The sequence below is a fragment of the Salvia splendens genome, chromosome 7, assembly GCF_004379255.2.
Source record: "Salvia splendens isolate huo1 chromosome 7, SspV2, whole genome shotgun sequence".
NCBI classification, from domain to species: Eukaryota; Viridiplantae; Streptophyta; class Magnoliopsida; order Lamiales; family Lamiaceae; genus Salvia; species Salvia splendens.
Window position 1 is genome coordinate 32,217,540 of NC_056038.1, and position 24,237 is coordinate 32,241,776.

The following is a 24,237-nucleotide window of genomic DNA, read 5'->3' on the forward strand; positions in this document are numbered from 1 at the left end:
CGGGTACTACAACATGTACCCGCAGTGATATGGGATGATGCCCCAGATGCCCGGGGTGAGTGACGGAATGCCGGGGATGATGCCCGGAATGTCGGGAATGATGCCCCAAATGCCGGGGATGATGATGCCCGGGATGATGCAGGGATCGCATGTTGCTGCGGGGGGAGTAGGCAGGGGGTCCCCCAATCACCGGTGGACAACGTCTATCGGCCCTATATGGATTTACTATTGACGGACAACCCGACGAGTTCTCCTCTCGAGACTCAGTTCACTGGCAATGACACGTTCTCGCTCGAGGAGTTGAGGCTTTCTCCGATCCAGGATTCTCCCACCGACGCACCACCGGCGACAGTGAGGAGGGGGAGGATAGTGCGAGGGAGGGGCAGGGGACAGGGCGTCCCGATGTACGGTGGTGAGGAGGGGGCCGCTGAGGTGGGGGAGGGCTCCAGCGGGAACAGGAGGACTGTTTGGATCATGGACGAGTGCGTCGCGCTGGCGAAGGCGTTGATCAGTGTAGTGGAATATCCTTACGTCGAGGCGAACCAGCACATCGACCGGATGTGGTGGCGCATTAGCCAAAGCTACCTTCAGTTCAAACCGCCAGGGGGGAAGCCTCACAACGGAGAGCAATGCCGGAAGCAGTGGGATCGGCTGAAGAGGCAGTCAGCCGATTTGCAGGCATTTACACAAACAACCTCCGCTCAGCAACCAACGGCATGTCTGCCGATGATATGAAGCTCCTGTCTCATCAGCAGTTCCCCGACACTCGATTGGGCTTCTGGGAATTCAAATATTGGGCGGTGTATCTTATGGTGCAGTCTACGGCCAAGTTCACTGTGGGTGTTGAATCTGGCTGGCCGAAGCGGATGAAGATCAACGACTCCAAAGATTACAGTAGCAGTGCCGGTTCCGCGAAACTCCCCCCCTGCCGAGGCAGAAGCCGGTTTTTATTTTAATAATGTAATTTTTTTTAGTAATTATGTATTTTTTTTAATAATGAAGTATGTTTTTTTAAATAAAGTTATTGCATTTTCTCCGTATTCCTGTCGACTGTTTAACTCCGTAAATTTCTTACTTTTGGAAATTGTTTAATTTGTGAATTTGTGAATTTTTTAAATTGTGGGAAGTCCTTGGGGATGTCCGCCACTGTGCGGTGGGAATTCCTTATGACATGACAGTGCAGTGGGAAGTCCGTGTGATGTGACAAGAGGTGTTTTTGGGAATTCCGCGGGGAATTCCGCGCCACTGCTGATGCTCTTAAAAATCGATTCTTTGCTAGAACCCAAGAAGCAAAACACCTTATTCACTCAATATTCAATTTTAATTATGGAAAATATTTTTTTTTTTTGATATAATGGTGATGCATAATGAGGTTGAAACGGTATTGTATTATATTTTAGTTTTAATTAAATTTATATTTTTAGTATGTACTTTATTACCTTTGTATTAATGTATTTATTAAATACACCTATTTAAGAATGAGTAAAAATAAATTGACAAAAGTTGTATATACAAATACACTCTTCAAATTTGAATAGGATAAGACCAAAATTATTTTGAATTAGTAGCATCATTAATTACATACTTCTATGATTAATTTGACCCTACTTATAATTATAGGAGGAAAATTATACTATTACAAGTTTTCCTTATTTATATTGTATTAAAAATTATGTAATTAATTTTATTCTTGAAAATATCCACGGTTATTAAAAAAATTATAATAAAATTTAGATAAAATAATCATTCATAGTATTTTAATGAAATAGAATTTTTATTCATTTTTTTAAAACTATCACAATGGTATGAACTATTTTTTTTTTCCAAACAAACTTTGACACTAAACTTTTTTTCATGGCATATGACTGTACATTTTCTCGGTAGACGCCTAAAAACTAAAAACAATGTTTCTCATAAATGTAATTAATCCTTAGGCCATCCGCATCCACGTCTCTTAATCGTCTCATCTCTTCACTATTCATGAGCCACATCACATGCATCCCTCCATCTCTTAATCATCTCATCCCTTAACTATCCATTCAATTTCATTTTTTATTTTTATTTCCAACAAATTCAATTAATAAAAACATACTTCATTAAATAAAAAATAAAATTACAACTTAAAATTCTAAAAAAAAGTAAAAACCACATAATTAAAATCCTAAAAAAAATACATAATTTAAAATCTTCCGCTCATTCTCTCTAAATTCAAAATCTCAAAACTCAAAGAAGCAGAAGAAGTTGTCTAATGACGATCATGTGCGTCTACCAGTTGCCAAATTTTGCCCAAATGTGTTCCATTAGATCCTCCTGGAGTTGGGCGTGGGCGGTAGAATTACGTGTCCTTGCCCGAACACACAACCGCTCTTGCAAAGATGAATGCACTCCACTGCGAAGCGGACAACTTGCGGTAGAGCTTCCCAGGGTTTCAAGGTCGAACCAATTTTCCGCCTCAGGTCCTTCGTCGGCGACAATCATGTTGTGCAAGATTATGCACGTATACATGATGTTGACCATATTCTCTATAAACCACGTACGAACCGGGGGTTTGATAGTGTTGAATCAAGCTTGGAGAACCCCGAACGCTCTCTCCATATCCTTGCGAGCAGCCTCTTGCTTCTGCGCAAAAAGAGTCTGTTTTTCGTTCATCGGCCTGTTGAACGTCTTCACAAAGGTTGGCCACTTCGGATAGATGCCGTCGGCAAGATAATACCCCATTTTATACTGACGGTTGTTAGCGATGAAGTTGATGGCCGGCGCTTTACCATTCAAAACTTGGCTGAAGAGGTCGGATTGGTTGAACACGTTGACTTTGTTGTTCTATCCGGGGACCCCTAAATATGCATGCTAAATCCATAGCCGGTAGTCAGCAACGGCCTCGAGTATAACGGTGGGGTGGGTGCCTTTGTGGCCGCTCGTGTATGACCCCCTCCACGCCACATGACAATTCTTCCATTGTCAATGCATGCAATCGACGCTGCCAAGCATCCCGGGGAATCCGTGCACTTGTTCGTGAAGTCGGAGCAGAAACTAACAATCTGCGGTGCTTGGCTTCCGGAGAAATTCGTCGGTGAAGGCTGCCCGGACGCCTTTGCAGAAGTTCATCAAACATAGTCTCTCAGTGCTTTCCCCAATGTGTAGGTATTCGTCGAACAAATCCATTGTTTGTTCAGTAGCAGGCTGACGGATTGTTGCAGTACATTTCTGGAGCGTCGTGTGACTGGGACGGTCAATAGCGTCGAACCCTTCTTGGAAGTACTCTTCCCGGGCTGCCAATGTATTTGCGATATGCAGAAATAGCCGTTTCCGCATGCGGAAACTGCGACGGAAGTAGGTCTCTCCCCATACCGAGTTCTCACAGAAGTAATCGCGTACCAACCTTGCGGCGGCTTCCTCCCGGTCACAATGGATGTAAATCTGGGATCGCCTTTGAGGCGCCGCGGCTTCCTCCTCCTCCCTACGTCGATCTTCTTCTAGCGATTCTTCCATTATTCGACCCATTTGCTCAAATGGATCCATTAATGGATTAAAATTGGGAGAAGAATAATGTTTTGAGATGAAGAATGTAGAGTGTTTGAGTGAGAATAGAGAGTTTTTTTATGGTGGATTAATTTGTGGGAATGATTTGATATTTATATAAGTGATTGGGGGCTTAAAAAAATACAAAAAAATTAAAATTTTGAAAAAAACAGCTATAAACAGCTAGTATATTTTTGGGATTTTTTTTATTTTTGAATTTTTCCTGAATTTAAAAAAAACATTTTCAACGGAAATAAACGACGCCCACTCGCGGGCCGGCGAGTGGGCGTCACGGACGAACGGGAGCTCGCCACGGACGAACGCGAGCTTCCTCTCCGCGGCGAGACAAGGGACGGGTTAGGGACGAGAGGGAGCCCGCATCGCTGTCTCGATGCGGTGTCGTCTTGGTGAGACGAGATCGAGTCCGCATAGAGACGCGATGCGGGTGCTCTTAATTTTGTTTGATTCTTAATTAATAATACTTGATTAATTATATATTTTCACTAGATTCATTAATAAATCAATAATCTAGTTTAAGTCAACAACCAAATCATAATTAGTAATAGTACTAAATAGAATTAAATACATATATATTTATTTTTTGAAAGAAGTAAAAATGTCATTTTACAATTTACCTGCTTAATTTACACAATCGAAATCTCATTTATTTCTATCCTTTATGTCAAACAACACTACTAAATCATTATCTTGATTTTTTTAATCTTAAATCCTTCAAAGTTTCACAAATCTCATGATGGGTATAAAGTGTGTCATTATAATTTCATTTTTTTATTTTCTAAAATAATTCAAATAGATTAGGCGCTTATTAAATAAAGAGATCATACTCTTATGCGCGTCAATATCATAAATATTTAATGAAAGCTATAAAACGTTAATTATTTTAAGAAATCGCACTCTTGTTCACGCCAATATCATAAATATGTCTTTCGCGCGCCAATATTATGAATTTGTAACGGTTAACGACGTGCGCTCGATAAACGCGCGCCAACATTACGTAACTAAACAGTTGACGATGTGCCGTGCGTGAAGTTTTCCGCTTATTTTAATACTCCCTCCGTCCCGGACTACTTGCACTTATTTCCTTTCTGGGCGTCCCAAGTTATTTGCACTATTTCCATTTTTAGTAAAAAATTTCACATACAGCCGTAATATTTGACTTTGCTATACACTCATTCCTTAATCTCCGTGCCGAAAATGAAACGTGCGAGTAGTGCGGGACGGAGGGAGTACAAAAGATCTCACAAAAATGTGATCCCCAATCTAATGATAGATCGTGATCCCTAATTTATAGAGTTTATAATAAAATTTCTTAAGCAATAGCAAATTAGTCGTATTTTCAATTTTGTACTCCTATATATAGAAAAAAGACATCGATGTAGACACCAAATTCACTAATATATCATCACCGCATACGACGCCGCCGCCGCCTCTTGTGCCATTGTAAAGCCCTAATGGTTCCATCCTCCGCCGTGGTCTCGCCGAAACCATCGATCCCAGAAGGAGATGATGAGGAGTACGAGATCGTGTACGAGGAAATCGAAGTGGAAGAGGAGATTGAAGTCGAAGAAGAGGTAGAGGAAGAAGACGATCTCGGAGCCGATCATGTCGAAAATGGAGGGGATGTTGAAATTGGAGAGGATCTAACTGCTTCGAGCCTAAAAAATCTGGAAACTGGTTAGTTTTGTTTTTCAATGATTGAGCCCTTTCCTTATTTTTGTGACTATTTCTGGTGCTATCCTTATTGAAATAATTTCGGATTGCATGCGTGTATATGTGCTTGTTGTTGGTTCAGTTGTTGTGTGTTTTGGTGAAACGTTTCTGATCAGAACTATATACTCATTGAAATTTCAGAGCTCGTTATAAATCAACACAAGTACTTTTTCTCTGGAAAACAATGCAGCACTCATGTTTACCTTTTATAGTCGTAGTTTGAGAGACATGTTTATATTAGTATTAAGATTTATGTTGTGGACTGCGGCCTTATCAGATTTAGGGAACAGTTGAAGCTTCTCATAGCCTCTTATGACTTTTGCTAGCTCCATCAGTTATATACTGTGCTTGGCGGCTTGGCCATTGCTTTTGACCTCTCAATGAATTCAACTAACACAAAAAATTTTCCTTTTCGCAATGAGACACAATTGATAAATAATAGTAAATCTTTACGCCAACTGAAAAATACAAGCAAATAAGACCCAATAAATACTTATATACAGAGTCTTATATGTATAAATTGTTTCTTATCAAATCTACCACACTTCTTCCATAACCTGTTATGACATCTGCCATAACCTTATGGTGGATTTTCGGCATATTACGACAGCCTACCATCCACCATAACCATATGGTGATTTTTTTGTCAAATTACCATAACCCTTCATCCACCATTGATAACATTGTACTTGAACTCCCTTGTTTGTCCTCAATGTTGTGCACCTGCTGGTCTTTCCCTTGACCTCTTTCCTTGGCTTGTCGGTGTTTTCCTTCATTGACATAGTGCTAGTTTTAGCTCAGTGCTAAGATTTTCGTCTATTAGAATTCTCTAGTATAGTGTCAACAGAAAGGAAAGGATGGAATTCTTGATATGAAAAAGAGGAAACCTTTAGGAAAAGATTTGATTTGATGATAGAAGTTTTGGCTGAGATAAGACAGATTTGCCTTCCATTTGTCATGGAATGAGAGACAAAGGCGTATTGTTTAGGAGTTGGTGGTACACAAGAAGGTATATGATATTTTTCGTACACATGGTGCATGCATGCGATTTGATGAGGAAAACGAAGAAAGTTTGAAAGTAGTAAGATTTATAGATGCCATAATATTGGCAGCATGACAAGCACGTATTTGGTGTTGCCCCTCCATGTTGATATCCTGTTGCTATCGATATATACACTTTTGCATTGTTTGGGGTTAGTGTAGGTTTGTAGGAATTTGAGACCTGTGGAGCCAGCAAGCCTGTGTGACCATGAGCCAAGTTGCAGTTAGGGTGGTCAGTTGGTTGGCCACTTGGCCTACTAGCCAAATGACAGCTCTACTCTCGAACTTATATTTTTACCTAGAGGCCCGCCTTTTATTCCCATTGGAAGTGTTAAATGTAAGCTTAAGAATTATGGACTTTAACCTTTTAATGTAGCTTGCCTGTCCAGAGATACTGGCTATGAATTTCTTTCTGATTTTAGATGGTCAAGCTTTTCTGAGATGTTTCTCAGTCCACATCGAAGTCCTTTTCTATTATTAAATCTGTTAGTTATACTACTATCAGGATGCTTTTAGGTAGCATGCCTGGTGCAGTCTGATCTAATATTTCTTTGTTCTCTTTCTTATTGTAGATACTGGTAAGATTCTAGAGCTTGATGAGCAGAAAGACCATAGACAATCAAGTTCCTTTACTGAAGAATTTTTGGTTTCAAAAATTGGAGATGTGAAACCTTTTGAGTCTCGTGAAAAAGAAGAATTATACGGCAATGGTGAGGATTCTAGCATTTTATGACTCAAGGGGTGACTTTTAAGTAGAAAATTTCTAGGTTGATGCCACTTCCACACCATATTTTCAGTCTTGTATCAGCCATTTCCGATTGCTTTTGCGAACCTCATTTGTCTATAACTTACTGTGTTCTCGCAGGGGGAGAAATCTCTAAATACAATCAGGAAAGGATACCTTTGAATGACTGTGCAGAAGTAAATCATGCCAAAACCTCTCCTTCCATTGGAGATGTTAATGCCACATCCACAATGGATAATGCTTCTGGGGAGAATGATAGTGCTATTGCATCAATCATGGAAAAAACCGACCAGACTGCTTTAGAAGGTGTTGGCAATAGATCACCCAGGTTAAACTTCTTGTTGAATTTCAGATGTCATACAACTTTAACATTGCACCTAAGAGATTATAGTTATAGTCACATCTCACCTTTAGTCATTCCTTATGGAATTGTATCCTGATGGTAGCTATAAGTTTCTCAGGTTGCATGCTGCAAAAATAAGGTTTAGGGATCCTTCACCTAGTGCTGAAATTGATCGTGAGAGCAAAAAAATAAGGATGGTGTGTGAATTTCATGCCAAAGGATGGTGCGTGAATTTCATGCCAAAGGATGGTGCATCAGAGGAAAGTCTTGTAGATTCCTTCACACAAAGGAAGCACCAGATGCAGTGATAATAAAAAGTTAAGCCTTGGGGAGGGAAGGTAACTTGTATATTTTTTGTAGCAAGACATCTGATACAAGCACGCTGTGAAGTATGCTTGTGTTTTGTGTTCATTAGACATTATAAGCCAACCATTTTTTTTGTGTGGTTGTAGCAGCATCTTCTAGTGCATTTATTCCACCCCTACAAAGTGGGGACGCAAATTTAAGTAGTGAGACAGAAAAGCTGGTTCTTCCTGAAGATGGTACCTATCCGGGTGCTCCTACCCGGGAAGATAGGAGTGTCAGGCACAACTTATGTCTGGATAATTGCCAGAACTATGGCAGTCCTCCTGTCCAAGGAATTGTAAATGCTAGAGATGGTCTGGAGCATCATGCTTACATATCATCTTCAATGCAACAAAGTATTCCGCAAGCTTTTCGTTCTGAATCAGATTCTCTGTTGCGTGATGGTAGTTTCAGGGAACCCAAGCCACCCAAGTTGGAGGCTACTTTCTCTTCTTTTGATTGGCAGCTATCTGCTCCTTTCTGCCCATCTCATGAGATAACTCGAAGCATATTGCTGAAAGAATGTGGCTATGACAGCACTGATCAGAAATATGTTATGGATATCCAGGTGATATTTTCACATTCTGGCCAGGGATCATCTGATAAGAATGTAACTGTTCAGTCAAGCAGTCCTCAAGGGGAGGAAAAACTTTTGAATTATGTTCTTGCTGGTGATAATGGGAAGGAAAATATATTGAGCTCTAGCAATGATGATAAAGTGAAACTCAATAAGACAGTGGATGGAACAATATCTGAAGTTGGCGGATCAGGCACAAAACATGATATTGAAGCTGACTTTAGGCAAGATGATCATGTGCAAAGTGATACGAAGGCTTTCAAATATTTCCAATCTGCACTAATAGAATCTGTGAAAGAATTAGTGAAACCAACTTGGCGGGAAGGCTTTCTAAGCAAAGATGCCCATAAATTGATTGTTAAGAAGGCTGCCAACAAGGTTCTTAGTTCTTTGCCAGCCCACCAAATTCCTAGCACAGAAGAATCTGTCCAGTCATATCTTTCTTCATCTCAGCCAAAACTTGCAAAGCTAGTTGAGGTTAAGTCTTTTCAGTAAATTGATTGAAAAGTATTTAAATCAAAATTTACACCTTGTTAGAAACAATCCTTGACATCTGGTCATTGTCATTGCAGGGATACCTCAATATTTATGGCAAAATTTGAGAATGTTGAATGATTATGCTTGTGCTGTACTCAGTGTTGTTAGGGTCGCGGGGCGCACCGGGTCGATGAGGTGAAAATTCGGGTCGCGGGTCGACGAGTCGACGGGGTCGAGAGACGCACAAAGCTAGGTTAATTTTTTTGCCTTTTAATATTAAATAAAATAAATATATTGCTCTAATGTTTATAATACATCAAATAATATAAATGTAGACGCAATTCATGTGAATAGAGATAAAATGGAAAATAGAAATGATCAAAATATCAAAACAATTCATAAGTCATAACACAATAAATAATTGAAACCATTGTCTGAAAATATAAAAACAAAGGAATATACGAATGGTGGCAGCAAAAGATCTTTGAATTGTTTATTTGTTTAGGAGTGAAGAGGCCGAATTCTAAAATGTAGAAGTAGGTTTGAAAAGTTTGATGTGGGGCATGCATATATATAGAGAATTGTGATTGAGAGAGACAGAAAACACGCGAGAGATTTGAGAAAATCAGAGATAACATGTGTTTAGGGCAACCCAGGCGACTCACTCGACCCAGGCGACCCAGCGGCGACCCTGTATCTCGATCAACCCACCCATGTTGGGGCGGTGATGGTCTCGACCCAGGCGACCCGGGCGACCCGAGCGACCCGAACGACATTTTGACAACACTGGCTGTACTCTCCGCAAAAGTAAAGTTTTGATCCCTTCATGGTGGGCCCTTTATGCTTCTTCCTTTCATCAAAACAAAAGGCTTCATTTTTAAGATATCTAATTATTGGTGAAACTTCAGAAACCTTGATCAGGTTCAAGAGATATCTATAGTGCAAGTTTCCGAACGGAATTTTGGTAAATAACTTGCACAAATCTGCATATAGGTTTAAGCATGTATATTTACTTTTCTCAAACAACGACCGATAAATAATTGTTTATATATTTGGTTGGTTGCAAACATAGGTGTCATGAATGTGTGTTATACTCTATTTTCGACATTAATGTGCTGACCCGTGGGGAACCTATATTTAGTTACTCTGCCCCCTCATCAATGTGTTATACTCGTTTAAACTACCCTACAATACATACACACAAATCCAAACATGAAGCATTTGTGTGCCCCAATTTGTGGGGTGCATGCTCGTCTTGCTCCCCAAATTTCACCTAATTGCCATGGAGCGCCCCTCGCTCCTAGTTAATGTTGTCAAATATTAGCCATGGCAGATTTCGGTAAAAATGCCATTGCCACACCAATTTGTTTTAGTTTTTTGTGTCGGCTGCCATGACGGTCAATTTTGACTTTTCTGTCCGACCCATTTACCCATATAACCAGACCTATAATTCAATTAAAAAGATATTTAAGTACAAAAATCAGAACGATAAACCCTAAATCTTCTTCTCCTTTACCCAAATTCTACCATAGTGGCACCCACAAGGCCACAACTGCCTGTCATAGGCCTGCCACCCCCAACACTGCCCCTTGACTTATTTTAGAACCTTCGCAACCCTCCAACCTCCATCTATTTCCAACACCACCGACGCCCTCCAGCATGGCCAATGGATGCCGATGATAAAGATGAGGGTGAAGATGACTATGCTGTTGGGAATGATGACTATTGAGTAAAATTTTAATTAAACATTATTATTATTACTCCACCCATCCCTCTGTAGCTGAGTTGTATTCTTTTTTGGGTTGTTCCACAAAGTCCTTCCTTATTTTGCCAAAAAACATTACACTTCTTTCTATCTTACTTTACTCTCTCTTTCTTTATTCTCTCTTAATCTCTCTTCGCGTTTCTACTTTATTCTCGATTTAATTAACTCACTTAAAACAATTTTTTAAAATCCTGTGCCGAAAAAAAACGCCTCTATTATAGAGGGACGAGAAAGTACTAATTATCATGATTTTATATTTTGTTTAACTAAGACTTTGGTTATTAGACATATTATATGTTTTTTGTGACTATGCTTTACTTGGTTCTAAGATTATAGATTTTACGTTTTTATTATTTTCTAATCATTTGAATTATATAATCTCCCCCGTCCCACTGCAAGTAATCAACTTTCCATTTTGGGTTGTCCTACCGCAAGTGATTGATTTCTTTTTTTTTGGTCAAAAAGCAACACATTTTCTCTCTATCGTTTACTTTATTTTTCATTTCTTTATTCTCTCTTTATCTTTCATACTTTATTCTTTCCACTTAACTCAATAAATATCATTTTCTTCAATCTTGTGCTGAAATGAAGTTGATCACTTGCGGCAGGACAAATGAATTATATATTAATACTCCATCCATCCATGAGAAGTATGAACTTCTAATTTTGGAAACTTTTTTTTCTCTAATGAGGGAAGACTCATTCTCCAATAACAATACTTTAATTACTTTTTTCTTTTTATCTCCCTCTTACTTACCAATTATGCATGAAAGCCCTTGCCGAACCAAATGTTCATATTTTTCAAGGACGGATGGAGTAATATTTTATATATGTATTTATCAATTGCTATGTCCCTCCACACGATACGCAATATCCTTGTGACGGTTTTTGGGGTCACCGCCATAAGTTGCCATTGACAACATTGCTCCAATAACTCAGCCTATATCTTTGTACTAAATCAATGTTTAAAAATCGAGTTGGTAAATGAACCAGCAAAATTATCGGATCACGGTTCAACTAGTTGTTAGACCACTGGTCAAATCGGAAATACTATAACAAATATATCAAGAATTTAATACTCTCTCAATCCCATAGAAATAGCCTAATTGGAGATGTCACGAGTTTTAATGCGTAACGGGTGAAGTAAAAGAGAATGAAAAAAAGTAGTTAAAATAATGAAGTGGATGGTGGGACCCATAAATGATAAAGTAAAAGAGAAAGAGAAAAGATTCCATAAATGGATATGGACTATTTTTATTGGACGGATGAAAAAATAAATTCAGTCTATTTCTATGAGATGAAAATAGTATATATTGTACTCCATCCGTCCCATAATAGATGTCACATTTTTATTTTTATTAAAATGTTTTTTTTTATAATTTAGTGAATCATAAAGTATAATTAATACTATGGTCCTATTAAGATGCTAACTACACCTTAAGTGCATGTTCGGCTGGCATGTTAAATTAGCACAAGATAATAATCAAAATGGGTTTTAAGATAATGATATGCTATCTCACTCTTTTGGGCTGCTAAATAATCCATCATTTTGAACTAATTCACTCCGGGCCTCAGAGGGCCGAGATGGGCTTTGATGGCCTAACATGGCCTTATTTTATCTACCAAACAACCAAATAATCTATATAACTCATATATATTGGTCTTATCTGGGCTACCGGAGAAGCACTAAATTGATAACTATTACCAAATCTAGTCAATCCGATTTGAAAACAAACGGCCACGATTAATTTGCACGCGATGTCAACTAGTTGTTTTAACAATGTCAATCAGAGAGTATCGATGTCAACTCGATGTGTAAATAATGTCAATCAAAGGTTTTAATGAAAATTAAAGTTTGTTAGTTATAACTATTTTTTAAAAAATATCTCTGAACACATAACTGTCTAGATTTTTTTTAAAAATCACAAAACATACATCAAATTAAAGGTAATTTTATAAGGATTCTAACGAGATCCTAATTGCATATGTTAGCATTATAAAATTTGATAATTTTTCAATAATCAAGTTAATGTCAACACATACTACATGTAATGTCAATATAATGCATGTACAATGTCAATCAAATTTAGTTATTCAAGTCATTGAGTTGACTTTTTTACAATACCGTGTTGACATCACGAAAATCACGAAAACTGTCACGTATTCCTTTTTGGGACGTCCCAACAAAGTTGAGGCATTTCATTTTTTTGACAAAAAACAAAACATCAAATCACTCTTACTTTATTTCATCAGATACTTTTTATCTCTTTATCTCTCCTACTTTTTTCCCTTTCCTATTTATTTTACTTTCATTTAATCTATTCAACACAATTTCTTAATCTTCGTGCCCAAAAGTTTTGGGTAATAAATAGAATTAAAAAAGAATAAAATTAGATAAATATGGAGTATTATTCAAATTATAAATAATAAATACTTCCCCTTTCCCATTAAAAGTGAAACGTTTTTCTTTTTGGGCGATCTCATTAAAAATGAAACGTTTCCTAAAATTATTACAACACCATCTATACTTTTTCCTCACTTTTACTTTACTCTATCTACATTTACTCACAATACAACGGAAACCAAACGTTTCATATTTATTGGGTCGAGGGGAGTATAATTTAGCAGATTATAATTTTAATATTAAAATTAATTAATTATTATAAGAATATATAATTGAATGCGTGGTAAAAAGGTTTCCAAAAATAAAAAGTGGACTATATTTGTGGGACAAACTTAAATGGCAAAAAGAGACCGAGGGAAATATAAGTATAGTTAAAGCTCATATGATAACTTTCCATCAATGGAAATGTCCATATTTTTATGTGACGGACGAAACTAAAATAGAAAGTGCACATACTTTTAAGGAACAAAGGGATTAAAATAATACTCCCTCTGTCCCACTATAAGTGATCATCTTTCCATTTTGGATTGCCTCACATTGATTTCCTTTTTTTGTGGCAATAAGCAACACTTTTGTCTCTCTTACTTTATTCCCTCTCTCATACTTTATTCTCTCTATTTTATTTTGTTCTCTCTTTATCTCTGCTACATTTTCCTCTCTCATACTTTATTCTCTTCACTTAACTCAATAAATATCATTTTCTTAAATACCGTGCCCAAAAGTAACTCCTCACATATAATGGGACGGAGGGAGTACTCATTAGTAAAATAAAATAATAAAATAAAATTCCCCAAGTCGCAAGGTAGATGTCAAACTTTCTTTTTTAGTTTGTCCCACAAGATGTCACATTTCCTTTTTTTTTGGAAACATTAAACGCTAATTAATACACTCAACCATCATTTCTCTCTCTTCATTATTATTTCAGTTACCTTTTTCTCTCCATTAATACATTCAATTACTTTCTTTCTCTTTATTTAACACGCTAAACAATATCTCTCCATGGAAAACAATTCATATGTGGATATCTCAACAATTAATACCTAACTAGATAAACAACTAAACAATGTAGAAGAACTTGTCTGCTGGTTCTCATGTCTTCAATGCTGCTAAACCTAGAGCTATGGAGCAATCGTAATATTAGTAGAGAGACACGATCTAATTATGAATCTTCCTTTTGCCATTCTGTCCTAGTAGTTTAGTATGACCTAGTTAGGCCTCTAGCATGAATGTTTATCATGAATTTGGTCAATTGTGTGCTCTGACAACTTGTTTTTCCCCCTAAATTAAAATAAGGGACTTTGTAGAGGGTCATGAGGATGCTACACCCCGTGCATGTGCAATCAAGATAGGCATAAACTCGTCCAGATTTTCTCATTAAAGACACTCACTCATGAATGCATGTCAATCAAATGTGAAGTCTAAAAAATGAATGCACACCAGGTAGAGCATCAGCAACCCTTCTTTGAGAATCAGGTGCTTCTGTTGGCGTGGTTAGTATGAAGCAAAGAAGTGTCTCATGAGCCCTTCCAGTTTCATTTATATCTGTTAATTGTCTTATTGCCATGGGATCACTGCGTAGGAGTTAATAGTAGGTAATATTTTTTGACCTTATCCTGACTACTCATTTACTGCATGGAAATCATAGACCACTGAAATTTGGTGTACTGTACATCCAGATTTCACATAAATCTGAATATGCTATCCTATGAAGTTTGCTATAGAAGCCTTGTAAGTTTAAATTGGAGGAGATAATTCTGGGATGTTGGTTTTGCAATTGAAAGAGAGGAAAAAATAATTAATCTCTTCTATTGTTAATAAAGAAGTAGATGCATTTGTCCTCCTGGGCTTGTGGTCATCAGTTGTTGGATAAACGAATTTAAATGTTGCCACTCTGCAACATACATCCATTGCTGTTAATATCATGACTTGGTTTGTCAAAGATATGAAATGTATTACTATGTCACTGCAGTTAGGTTCTCTTTCCCCTTAATTTACTGCTGGTTCCCAGTAGTTGGTTTTGTCGTGATTTATCTCACCTTGAAGCTCATAGTGAAAGCTCATTTACTACCCATGGAATTCTAAATTACTAGAAAATATTATGCAAAAAATTTCATTCTTATAGGATTTTTAGGTTGGCAGCCTATTTCAAGAATTCTACTTTTAGTTCTCCCCACTTCAGTAACCAATGAATTTATCGTATTCACAAGCATTAGTTAAGTCATTTTCCTTAAATGAGCTCCTCTTAGTTACTTCCATTAGGCTTCATGGTGCTTTTGTGGTCATGCAATAATTGGTTACAAAATATTGATGATCTGATTGATAAAATATTCTGTGATTTACTCCCAAGTAAAAAAGGTTCCTTCTTGAGAAGGTTATATTCTGGGAAATTTGGTGATCTTTTCTTATCTGGATATGCTGCAACAGATCAACAGACAAGCCATTAGCAATTGCAAGCTCAGCTGATAGAAGTGATGAGCTGTGGAAAGTGAAGTCTGTTATTGTATACTTTCCTCACTGCGATGTGTGTTGTTTGATGCTTTGGGTTGGTTGACTGGAACGACAATCTCTGCAAGGGGTGGCAAATGATGATAGCAGCTTCAGACTGAAACTTTTGTCTCCTGCCGACTGCTTCTCATTTGCTCTCCTTTTGGCTTGGGAAACTTGCTTCCTGCTGCTACTTTGGTGATTTGGCTGCTTCACATCCGACTCTCTCCTGTTCCGAGGAATTTGTAGGAAACTCTCCAAAGGTACTCTCTTAGAAGCTCGATGCCGTGAACTCCGTATTGTAGTCGCTTGCTGGTAGTTTGAAATTGACTTACCAGGTGAACAGTTGTTTGGGCTCACAATCATCGAGCCAACATTGGAGCAGCTGAATTGGAACTCCTCCTGGTCTTCTTTCTTTTCTTTTGAGCTGATGAGGCCTGCAAAAGAAAGCGACTCGCTCGAGGGGAAATCTGCTGCAACATCTGGGAACACTTTCTTCGGCATGGTGAATTACTGGACTTGTGTTGACAGATAGGTAAGCTTGCCATAATTGTGGGCTTTATATGCAAAGCTAGGATCCGATATTTTAATTTTTCCTTTAATTTTGTGATTTGAGGTTTTCCTTCCCAGAGTAATAGAGAACTATTGCATTATTTTCTGTTGTCTATTTCGATGTGTACAGCTCTGTCACATTTTAAAATAATTTTCGGATGCCTCAATTTAGTTGCTGAAAGGAAAGAAAAGAAAAGTATTGAATGAAGTGGTTGTTGATTCATACGAGGTTGGATGTGGGAGACAAGCTTGAAACCGACTCCAAATGTTGGTGCTACTGCTTAAACTCATCTAGTGTCACTTTCAAACGCATAAAATCAACAAACGAGCAATGAGCGATAGGATACTAAATTTTCGCCTGATGAGATTCGAACACATATGTTACACTCAGCCAATAAGAAAATGCATACAACATAAACCTTTTTTTATCAAAGAGCTGAAAATGATTCTCATTTCTCTCCTACATTTGTAGGGCTCACCCGGTCCTCTTCCTATATATATATAATGTGAAGCCACCAGATATAAGCTTACACTAGAATTGATTGTACAAGATTCATAAATTTATCGGTATGTATTATCCACAAAATATGTAGTTTTAAACATATAAAAGCAGAGATTTGTTTCCTGCATCATACTAGTTCATTTGAGAGAACTGATTAAGCTCCATCCCAGTCAATTACATGCGCCTTGCACCTTCTGCCGGTATGCAATAACCTGAACAGATATAGGTCATAACTAGGTTAATAATCTCTAGTATATTCCTGGGTGGTAACCATGCAAACAAGTAAACGGACAGGTGAGCCGATGGGCGTGAAGACCACAAGCATCTTGTTCAATCTAATGTGCTCATTACATAAGAGCTAAGGTGCTAAAGTAAAATCATGCATGCAAAAGACAGAATCAGTTGAAGTCTTTGTACATCACAAGGGAACAAATCTTACCAGATTCTGCTGAGTAAAACTGCCATGAATTTCCCCTAATGTCTGATTCTCGTTCAAAAGCTGCAACTCATTGTGGCAAGCATTGAGAATGCCAGGCTCATTTTTTATACTTGAAGAGTTGTTTACAGGATGAAAATCTTTAATTATTAGTATCTCAATCTCACTAGTTTCAGTGGATGTCTGCATAGCAACATACTGCAAGAGACATGGGTATAAAAATCTTTCAGGATCTCCACTTTAGTCTAACTGAACAATTTTCTTCAGCAAATGAAAGACCACACAGCAAAATGCAGGAGAAAATACCTGGCATAAGTGTCTAATTGATGATCGAGGACTGCAGCAGAGGTAAGGTCGCTTCAGGCTGGGCATTTTGTCCTCAAGCAATGACACAAGTGTCAGACTTACTTTCAACTGAAACAAGAAGATAAAACCCTTTTAAGTTCCCATAGCAGATCAAATGGTAACATGCAAAAACGTTGATGAGGCAATCACACAAACTCACAGACTTAAATTTCACATTTAATACAAAGTAAGCAATCAACTTATTCCGGTGTATGGAGGTTCCGAGATTCATTAGTTCCAAATCAACACTATCCACACCCTATCACATCCCCTTGTTAAGCCTCTCTTAATATAATGACCAATTAAATGAGAAGCTAGATAAGAACAAGAAGTGAGGGTCAGGATTTGTGACCTCAAAAGCACAGACTATAGCTACGACCTCTTCATTTTCCTTTGAAGATTGGAGATGATCAACTAGCTTTGAAAGCCGGTTATTCCTGGAAAGTTTGATGTTGTCCCAACAATGACCACCATGCCGGCCGTTACTGCACATGCCACCTCGTCCCCAGGCAAAAACTTCTGTACCTCCAATAATTCCAGCTGAAGCACTTAATAATTCTCTGTTGGTTTCAGAATTATTATCATCAGAACCTCCATCTGCATTTGCTCCTGATGTTTGTGAAGTCCGAGCTCCACGCCGTCTTTTATATCTCTTAGATTTGATGTCTGGAGAGCGTTCATCAGCTGATGATGAGTCTTTGCTACCATCATTTCCATTAGATCCATCCTCTTCATCAGATCCTTGGTGATCAGCTGTCCGATTTCGCCGGCCTCTCAAATTTCGATAGTTGCCCTGTCGCCTGACAAATGCTGCTGCTGTGACTCTGGCTGATGTTCGCTTCTTTCCTAGTGCTTCAGCTTGCCGACGAAATGTTTGGGAAATAGAAGCTTGTATCTGTCAGCATACAGAACCACTAAGCCAATTGTATTTGGTTTGTAGGCAATTCTTAACTACAAATGTTGGGAGGCAACTGTTTACTAGTCATTCGTGGAGAATAAGTATAAGTACACAATTAGGATTTGCAGCCAAAAAGGGGTCTGAGGGGATCCAGACATCTTTAAGGAATACGGGCTACATATATTTAAGCTCTCTCAATGAAAGCATAGTGTGAGCATATGGTTGCACTGCATAATCCACAAGCAGAAGAAGCCTCAGTTGAAAACTGAGAAACTCTACCTGCTTATTGCGAGCATTCTCCTCCTCATGGAAAGCCAATTCCTGAAAGAAACAAGAAGGATGTCTTGATGAAGAAAATAAAATTTTATATAGGAAAATAAAGAGGCAAAGCATTTCTCAACTAGTACCTCCTCCTCGTATTTATCAATATCAGGATACAGAGTGGCAATTAGGGCATCATAATTCGGATCATCTCTCAAGGATCTGCGGCTAGCACAATGTGTGCGGCAAGCTGGACATTCGTTGTTGCTGCATCAGTAATCAGCTAGTTAGAAGGCGAGAAAAATCCAATCTTCATACCATAGTATAGAACATGGAAGCAAGTACCCTAAGCGCATGGATTTGTCAATGAGAAACGATGTAAGCATTCCATGACTGTCCTTGTCTTCCTAATTATACCTGTTCAAGGAATAATGAACTGCTATGAATTACTTATGTAGGGAAAGAGATGTGAGTGGCACCAAATATATTACCATTGTCCATTCCTGGCCACATTATTAGCAAGACAGCATTTTCAAAGTAATCAAATAGCCAATACTAACATGTGATATCTGACACTTTGTTTGCATAAAAGAGTTTTTATATGCAGATGTCACAAACTGAGATTCAAGAAGTGTACCTAAACATATTGGGCACTGCACTTCCTTGCGTATTTCTCCCAACTTCACCGTAATAAATCTGGTATAGAGCAAAATAGGTTTTAATAGTAGTTTACACACATTGCAAAATGCAAACATGGCCTAACACGGATTATTGCAAACAAAAATATTCTCTGCCACATTGCGGCAACTGTGGAAGTCAGTAACTCCTCTAATTAATATCTCCATATTGTAGTTGGGTATTTTATCTCCATCCCAAACATAAAATGAAAGTAAATGCCTTTCTGATTCTGAATTCCTAGTTTCTGCAGCAATAGACAGCTATAACGCGTATTTAATCTTAAGAATAGAATATCATGTCACATGGGACAATGATAGGTCCAAATCTATCACAATTACAAACAGATTCACAATTTTCCCAAGCAAAACAACCGAGTTTCCTGTCCTCGCATAATCACATTTATTTTCTACTCTATTTGGCTTTTCAATATAGAACATGCTCATTAACATGTCATAACAACTAGACCCCACCACGAATTTATTTGGCCACAACAAGGAAAAGCATCGTTTACTACTTAATTATGTGCATGACAATCACAATGCAACTGCTACACTTCCGACAAGGAAGACATAAAAGACATCTAATATGCTTAGAAAACTTAAACAGCCTCGATACTTCTCATGGACATCTATAACAGCCGATGCCCTCTAAGTGAGCTCCTTCTCCACTTCAAGAAAAGTATCAGAGTGGTGAAAAAAATTATATGTTGGATGGCCATGCCAGATTGTGGAGCAGCAAAATAGCCACTAACATTTGTTGCCATGAAATTACTATTGAGAAAGACAGATAGCATTATACTGTATCATAACAAATAATTCCAATAATTAAGCGAGCAAGTGCTTTTGGTCCACATGAGCAGTAAACTACACGACCTAGCCAAATACAGAATCTTGATTTCTAGACGATTTAGTGGTACAATCATCATTTATCGGGAGAAAACCCAAAGCCGTTAACAAAATTGATTTCAATTGTAAGAGTTCACAGCTGTCAAAGATGAATTGCGGATTTCATCAAAGGAGATTAAAATGTCAAATTGCTTCATGTATATGCCAGACCTCCGCGAACCTCTAGTAAACAAATCGTAATGAATAACAAAACATGCAGATCTCCAGCTTATTCACACATCAAACCAGGCCAAAACTCGCAGCACTGGAAAACCGGGCAGAAATTATACACAAACACGAACATCCATCAATGTTGGTCTGTTTATGTGAGAAAGGGTGCGTGCCACGTGTATAGAAGATTTGTTAAATGAGGAGGGTTATTTATTTTATTTTATTCGTTGAGATTATTTCTTTTATCTTAATTTTGAACTGTAATCGATTCAATTTGACATATAAAGTGGTGCCAACTGTTAAGTTGAAGTTATAATGAGGATTTGCAAAGAGATGTTATTAAGTAGGTAAAGTCAACTTGTTTTATTATTTTCTCACTTGATGACTTGAGCATGGTCCAAGCCAAGTTCCTATCCATTCTAGACTATCTCTGTTTCAAACTTCTATTCACGCTAAAAGTCTGCCATAAAGGCGTATCAATGATATAAGTATGGAATTTCTATCCCACCACATAGATGATAGGCTATATACCATAATTTCAATTAGCATAGGCTATAAGACAATAGTCTCTTATTGGGTAGATCAAGCAAAAAAATTAATTGATTGATGGTCGAGGAAAAAACAAGATCATCAGCCCGTATGAATTTTGTTTTGTTATTTCTTGTTGTGATGTTATTAGTCTTTTTGTATGTGGAGAGCTAAATTTTAGAATTTGAGCGTGATTAATTATGAAGTAGGAGTACTTAGTAATTTTTTATTACCTGTCCAATAATCTATTCAAATTTTGTAAAAAGAAAATTACTCAACTAACTTTGGACACCTTAAAATAAAATATGACTCTATTAAGTTGGGACAGAGAGAGTATTATTATTTATTGGGATATTGGTTTCTAAAACCATAAACTTTCCCTAAAATTAGGTATTTCCCATAAACTTTCAATTCGGTCTATAATATCACAAACTTTGCATTTTGTTTGGTATTTCCCAAACTTACTCAAATAAGATATTTTCATCAAAATCTTATTCTACGTAGGCAACGTGATACGTTTTAAAACCACTTTTAAGTTCATAACATTTAGGATAAAAAGTCACGTTGAAAACCACGTTAATTTAATTGTGTCAAGTATGAAAAAAAACCCCGTAAGTTAGTCAAATATAGTAGTAAGGGCACCCGCAACGCGGGCCGTCGGCGTTCCGCGTGCCGTTCCGCCGTAACGGTTTCGCAGCGGAACGCGTTGTGGGCTCCTATTCTGTCCCGGTTCCGTTCCCATTCCGTGCCGGGTGCCGACGGAACGAAACGCCGGCCCGCGAGTGGGACACGTCACCTGCTGACGCAATAATTAATTTTTTTTTAAAAAAATCATTTTTTAAATTTTTTTTTTAATTAACGGTAATATTACCGTTTTTTTAAATTTTTTTTTATTTTCTTATTCTATAAATACTCCTACTTCTCATTCTCATTTCACACACAACTACACATCTATTCTTCCTAAATCAACATCATTTCCTCTCCAATTTTCATATTCAATCTCTACACAAAAATGTCCGGCGACGGCAACTACGGCGGTGGCGGCTCCGGTGGGTGGGATCTCAACGCGTTCGGCGATTGGGAGACCATGTACAACACACTTGGTGGTTCCGGGTCGTCGACGCCGGGCACCCAGGGGTCGGCGACGCCGGGTGGGTACCAACCACCCACTTTCGATGTGGATGCCTACGCTCGACCACCCGGCTCGCGGCTTTCTCAGGGTTTGTCCCAGATTCGGGAGGATATCCCCGTTGAACCCACCCAGGAAGGAAGCCGGGGCGGTGGAAGCTCCAGGGCTGCGTCTGAGGCGGCCGAGGAGGAGGAGGAGGAACCGGAGGATCTGGGCCGGCATCCGTACAACTACGAAGAAACCAAGGCGGTGTACACCGCCTGGCTCACCGTCTCGTACGATCCAATCGTCGGGAATCAACAAGCCGCCAAGTGCTTCTGGGAAAAGGTCCGTGATGTCTACCACCAGACTAAGCCGAAAGGGGCCCGGAAGCGCAAATATACAATGCTCCGTGCTCACTTTGGCCGAGTCGACGCACAGGTCAAAAAATTTTGCGACATCTACTCGGCCGAAGCGGCGAACTACCAAAGCGGAGCTTCGGGCGCCGACATTCTGAGGGCGGCTTTGCGCGTCTTCTACCAGGACACCGGTCTACAGTTCAAATATGTTGATATTTGGCAGCTCGTCAAGGACGAGGAAAGGTGGGCCGGCGGTGTCCGCTCGAGCTCGGGCTCAACCTCTGTCACGCCCGCATTTTCTAAGGATAGAAAACACGGTTGATCGCGACTAGGGGAGGATTAAAGAAGCGGGGAAGAAAGGGGAAAAACAACACAACTCAACCATAGCCCGAAACAAATGGGAATAGCTCGAATAAAATCAGAGTATCTCAACAATCAACAACTCAAAAAAAACAATATTTAGCGGAAGCATTTGAGAGAAGGAATATGCCACGTGTGAAGACATGACACATTCTAAACACTTAATTTCTTCAACGGTCTTGCTCAACACCCACCGCACCCGTCACGCTGAACCTGCAATTTTTAAAAGAAAAGCAGGGCTGAGTACTTGATGCACTCAATGGACTCATGCCGAAAACATTTTATAAAAAGTATTTATCATGCCACCATTGAGTGACCTTGGGGTTTTAACTTTAGAAATCGCCCAAGACACTAAAATCATTTCCATCGTAAAACTCGTGACTGCAGTCATTTTCCCATAGATGTCTACCATATCTGATCCATTGATGACAAAGAATGTGGCCACATTCCAAGCCACTAGACCGGCCGACCCAAAAGACGGCTCACGATCCCCATTGGTGTACACTAGCCTGAATAGGGACTCACTCCCTAGACAGACCCGAATTCGATTATCCATTGATGGCAAAAGCCACATCAGATAGGTTCCATAGAATAAAACAAAACACGGCATGACAAATATTCGTATCATTTTCACATAAAAATATACTTGGGGCATTGCCCATATTTAAAAAGAAAGCCCACAAAATACTTAGTTAGAAAGCCCATAAAATACTTAGTTAGAAAGCCCACCTCGTTTACTTATACCACACAATCACGACTTTACGCAACCTTTTACTCTTGGTACCCTCGTACGTGCAACAACCCTTGTCAATATCACCACACAATCAGGTTTTCCATTATTACAATTATCATGCATGTCCTATCGTTCCTTTCATCGTTTTCTTATATTGTCCATTCCCGAACGTTCATCAACATAAGGAAAAACATGCCATAATACTTCTCAACGTGTTACACATAATCATGCCATAGGATGCCTTCTTAAATCATACATGCATCATATAATTCATTAAAACTTAGCAACAAGTGATATTTTCACCTAACAACAAAACTGGCAGAATTGCGCGGTTGGTTTGTAAAAATCATTTAAAATTCATCCGGTCTCCGTTGGGGCTGAAACTTTTCCACAATACAGTAGACACATAAAATATCATTCAATTAAAATTTCACATCAAAATAATCTTTTTAGGTCGGTCAAATCGAAAACGTAACTCCCTGGTCGAGAAAAACAATTTCTGGCAGAACTGCGCAGTCAACTTCAAAAATTCACCAAAAATACATCTTTCGTCCAAATAGGTTGAAATTCACACACCACACAGAAGACACCTTAAGGTTTACTCAGAAAAAAGAATCGTATAAAAAGGAGTTCGTTTGGTCGGTCAAACATGCGTTGGAACCTACTGTCCGAATACTACAGATTTCATGCTCCAAAATTCGAGTTATCCTAAATGAATGCAAGGAAATCAAGGCTGGGAATTGATCGGTGATTACCTTCTTAGGCGGCAGAAAACTCTCTTCTCCAACTCGGTTCTTTCTCTAAATTTTAGTTCCTGGTTTTTCTTGGTATTGAATTTATGTGTAGAAAGATCGTGGGATTGATTGGATATATATAGGCAAAACTGATAGATATTGATGGATTTGGTGGTTGGAGAGATTTTAGGGAGTATAGATATGGGGAAATCGTTTGGTGATATGGTTTAGAGAAATATATTTGACCAAGTCAACTA

At 38.5% G+C, this 24,237-nt stretch overlaps 1 protein-coding gene and 1 pseudogene across 4 annotated transcripts; one reads left to right on the forward strand and one right to left on the reverse strand.

Moving 5' to 3' along the window:
• The first annotated feature begins 4,895 nt into the window (after nucleotides 1-4,895).
• On the forward strand, nucleotides 4,896-16,084 carry LOC121741511. 4 transcript variants are annotated; one of them, XM_042134295.1, is made up of 9 exons: nucleotides 4,897-5,214; nucleotides 6,864-7,001; nucleotides 7,157-7,364; nucleotides 7,498-7,717; nucleotides 7,835-8,778; nucleotides 8,874-9,031; nucleotides 14,388-14,539; nucleotides 15,372-15,694; nucleotides 15,770-16,084. In XM_042134295.1, exons 1-4 carry the CDS (start codon nucleotides 4,992-4,994, stop codon nucleotides 7,685-7,687), a joined length of 759 nt encoding a protein of 252 aa, XP_041990229.1. In that variant the 5' UTR covers nucleotides 4,897-4,991; the 3' UTR covers nucleotides 7,688-7,717; nucleotides 7,835-8,778; nucleotides 8,874-9,031; nucleotides 14,388-14,539; nucleotides 15,372-15,694; nucleotides 15,770-16,084. The 4 variants fall into 4 exon arrangements, with proteins under 4 accessions (XP_041990228.1, XP_041990229.1, XP_041990227.1 ...); XM_042134293.1 differs by having other exon boundaries at nucleotides 15,778-16,084; XM_042134294.1 differs by having other exon boundaries at nucleotides 4,896-5,214; nucleotides 7,832-8,778; nucleotides 15,372-16,084.
• Nucleotides 16,085-16,505: 421 nt separating this feature from the next.
• On the reverse strand, nucleotides 16,506-20,147 carry LOC121810925 (annotated as a pseudogene).
• Nucleotides 20,148-24,237: the final 4,090 nt, after the last annotated feature.

Excerpts from the sequence above, each read along its gene's own strand:
- LOC121741511 (XM_042134294.1), top strand. The coding sequence starts at position 4,992 with ATGGTTCCATCCTCCGCCGTGGTCTCGCCGAAACCATCGATCCCAGAA. Across the intron at positions 7,002-7,156 it reads AGAAGAATTATACGGCAATG|GGGGAGAAATCTCTAAATAC; the intron begins GTGAGGATTCTA and ends GTGTTCTCGCAG. Across the intron at positions 7,365-7,497 it reads GTTGGCAATAGATCACCCAG|GTTGCATGCTGCAAAAATAA; the intron begins GTTAAACTTCTT and ends TAAGTTTCTCAG.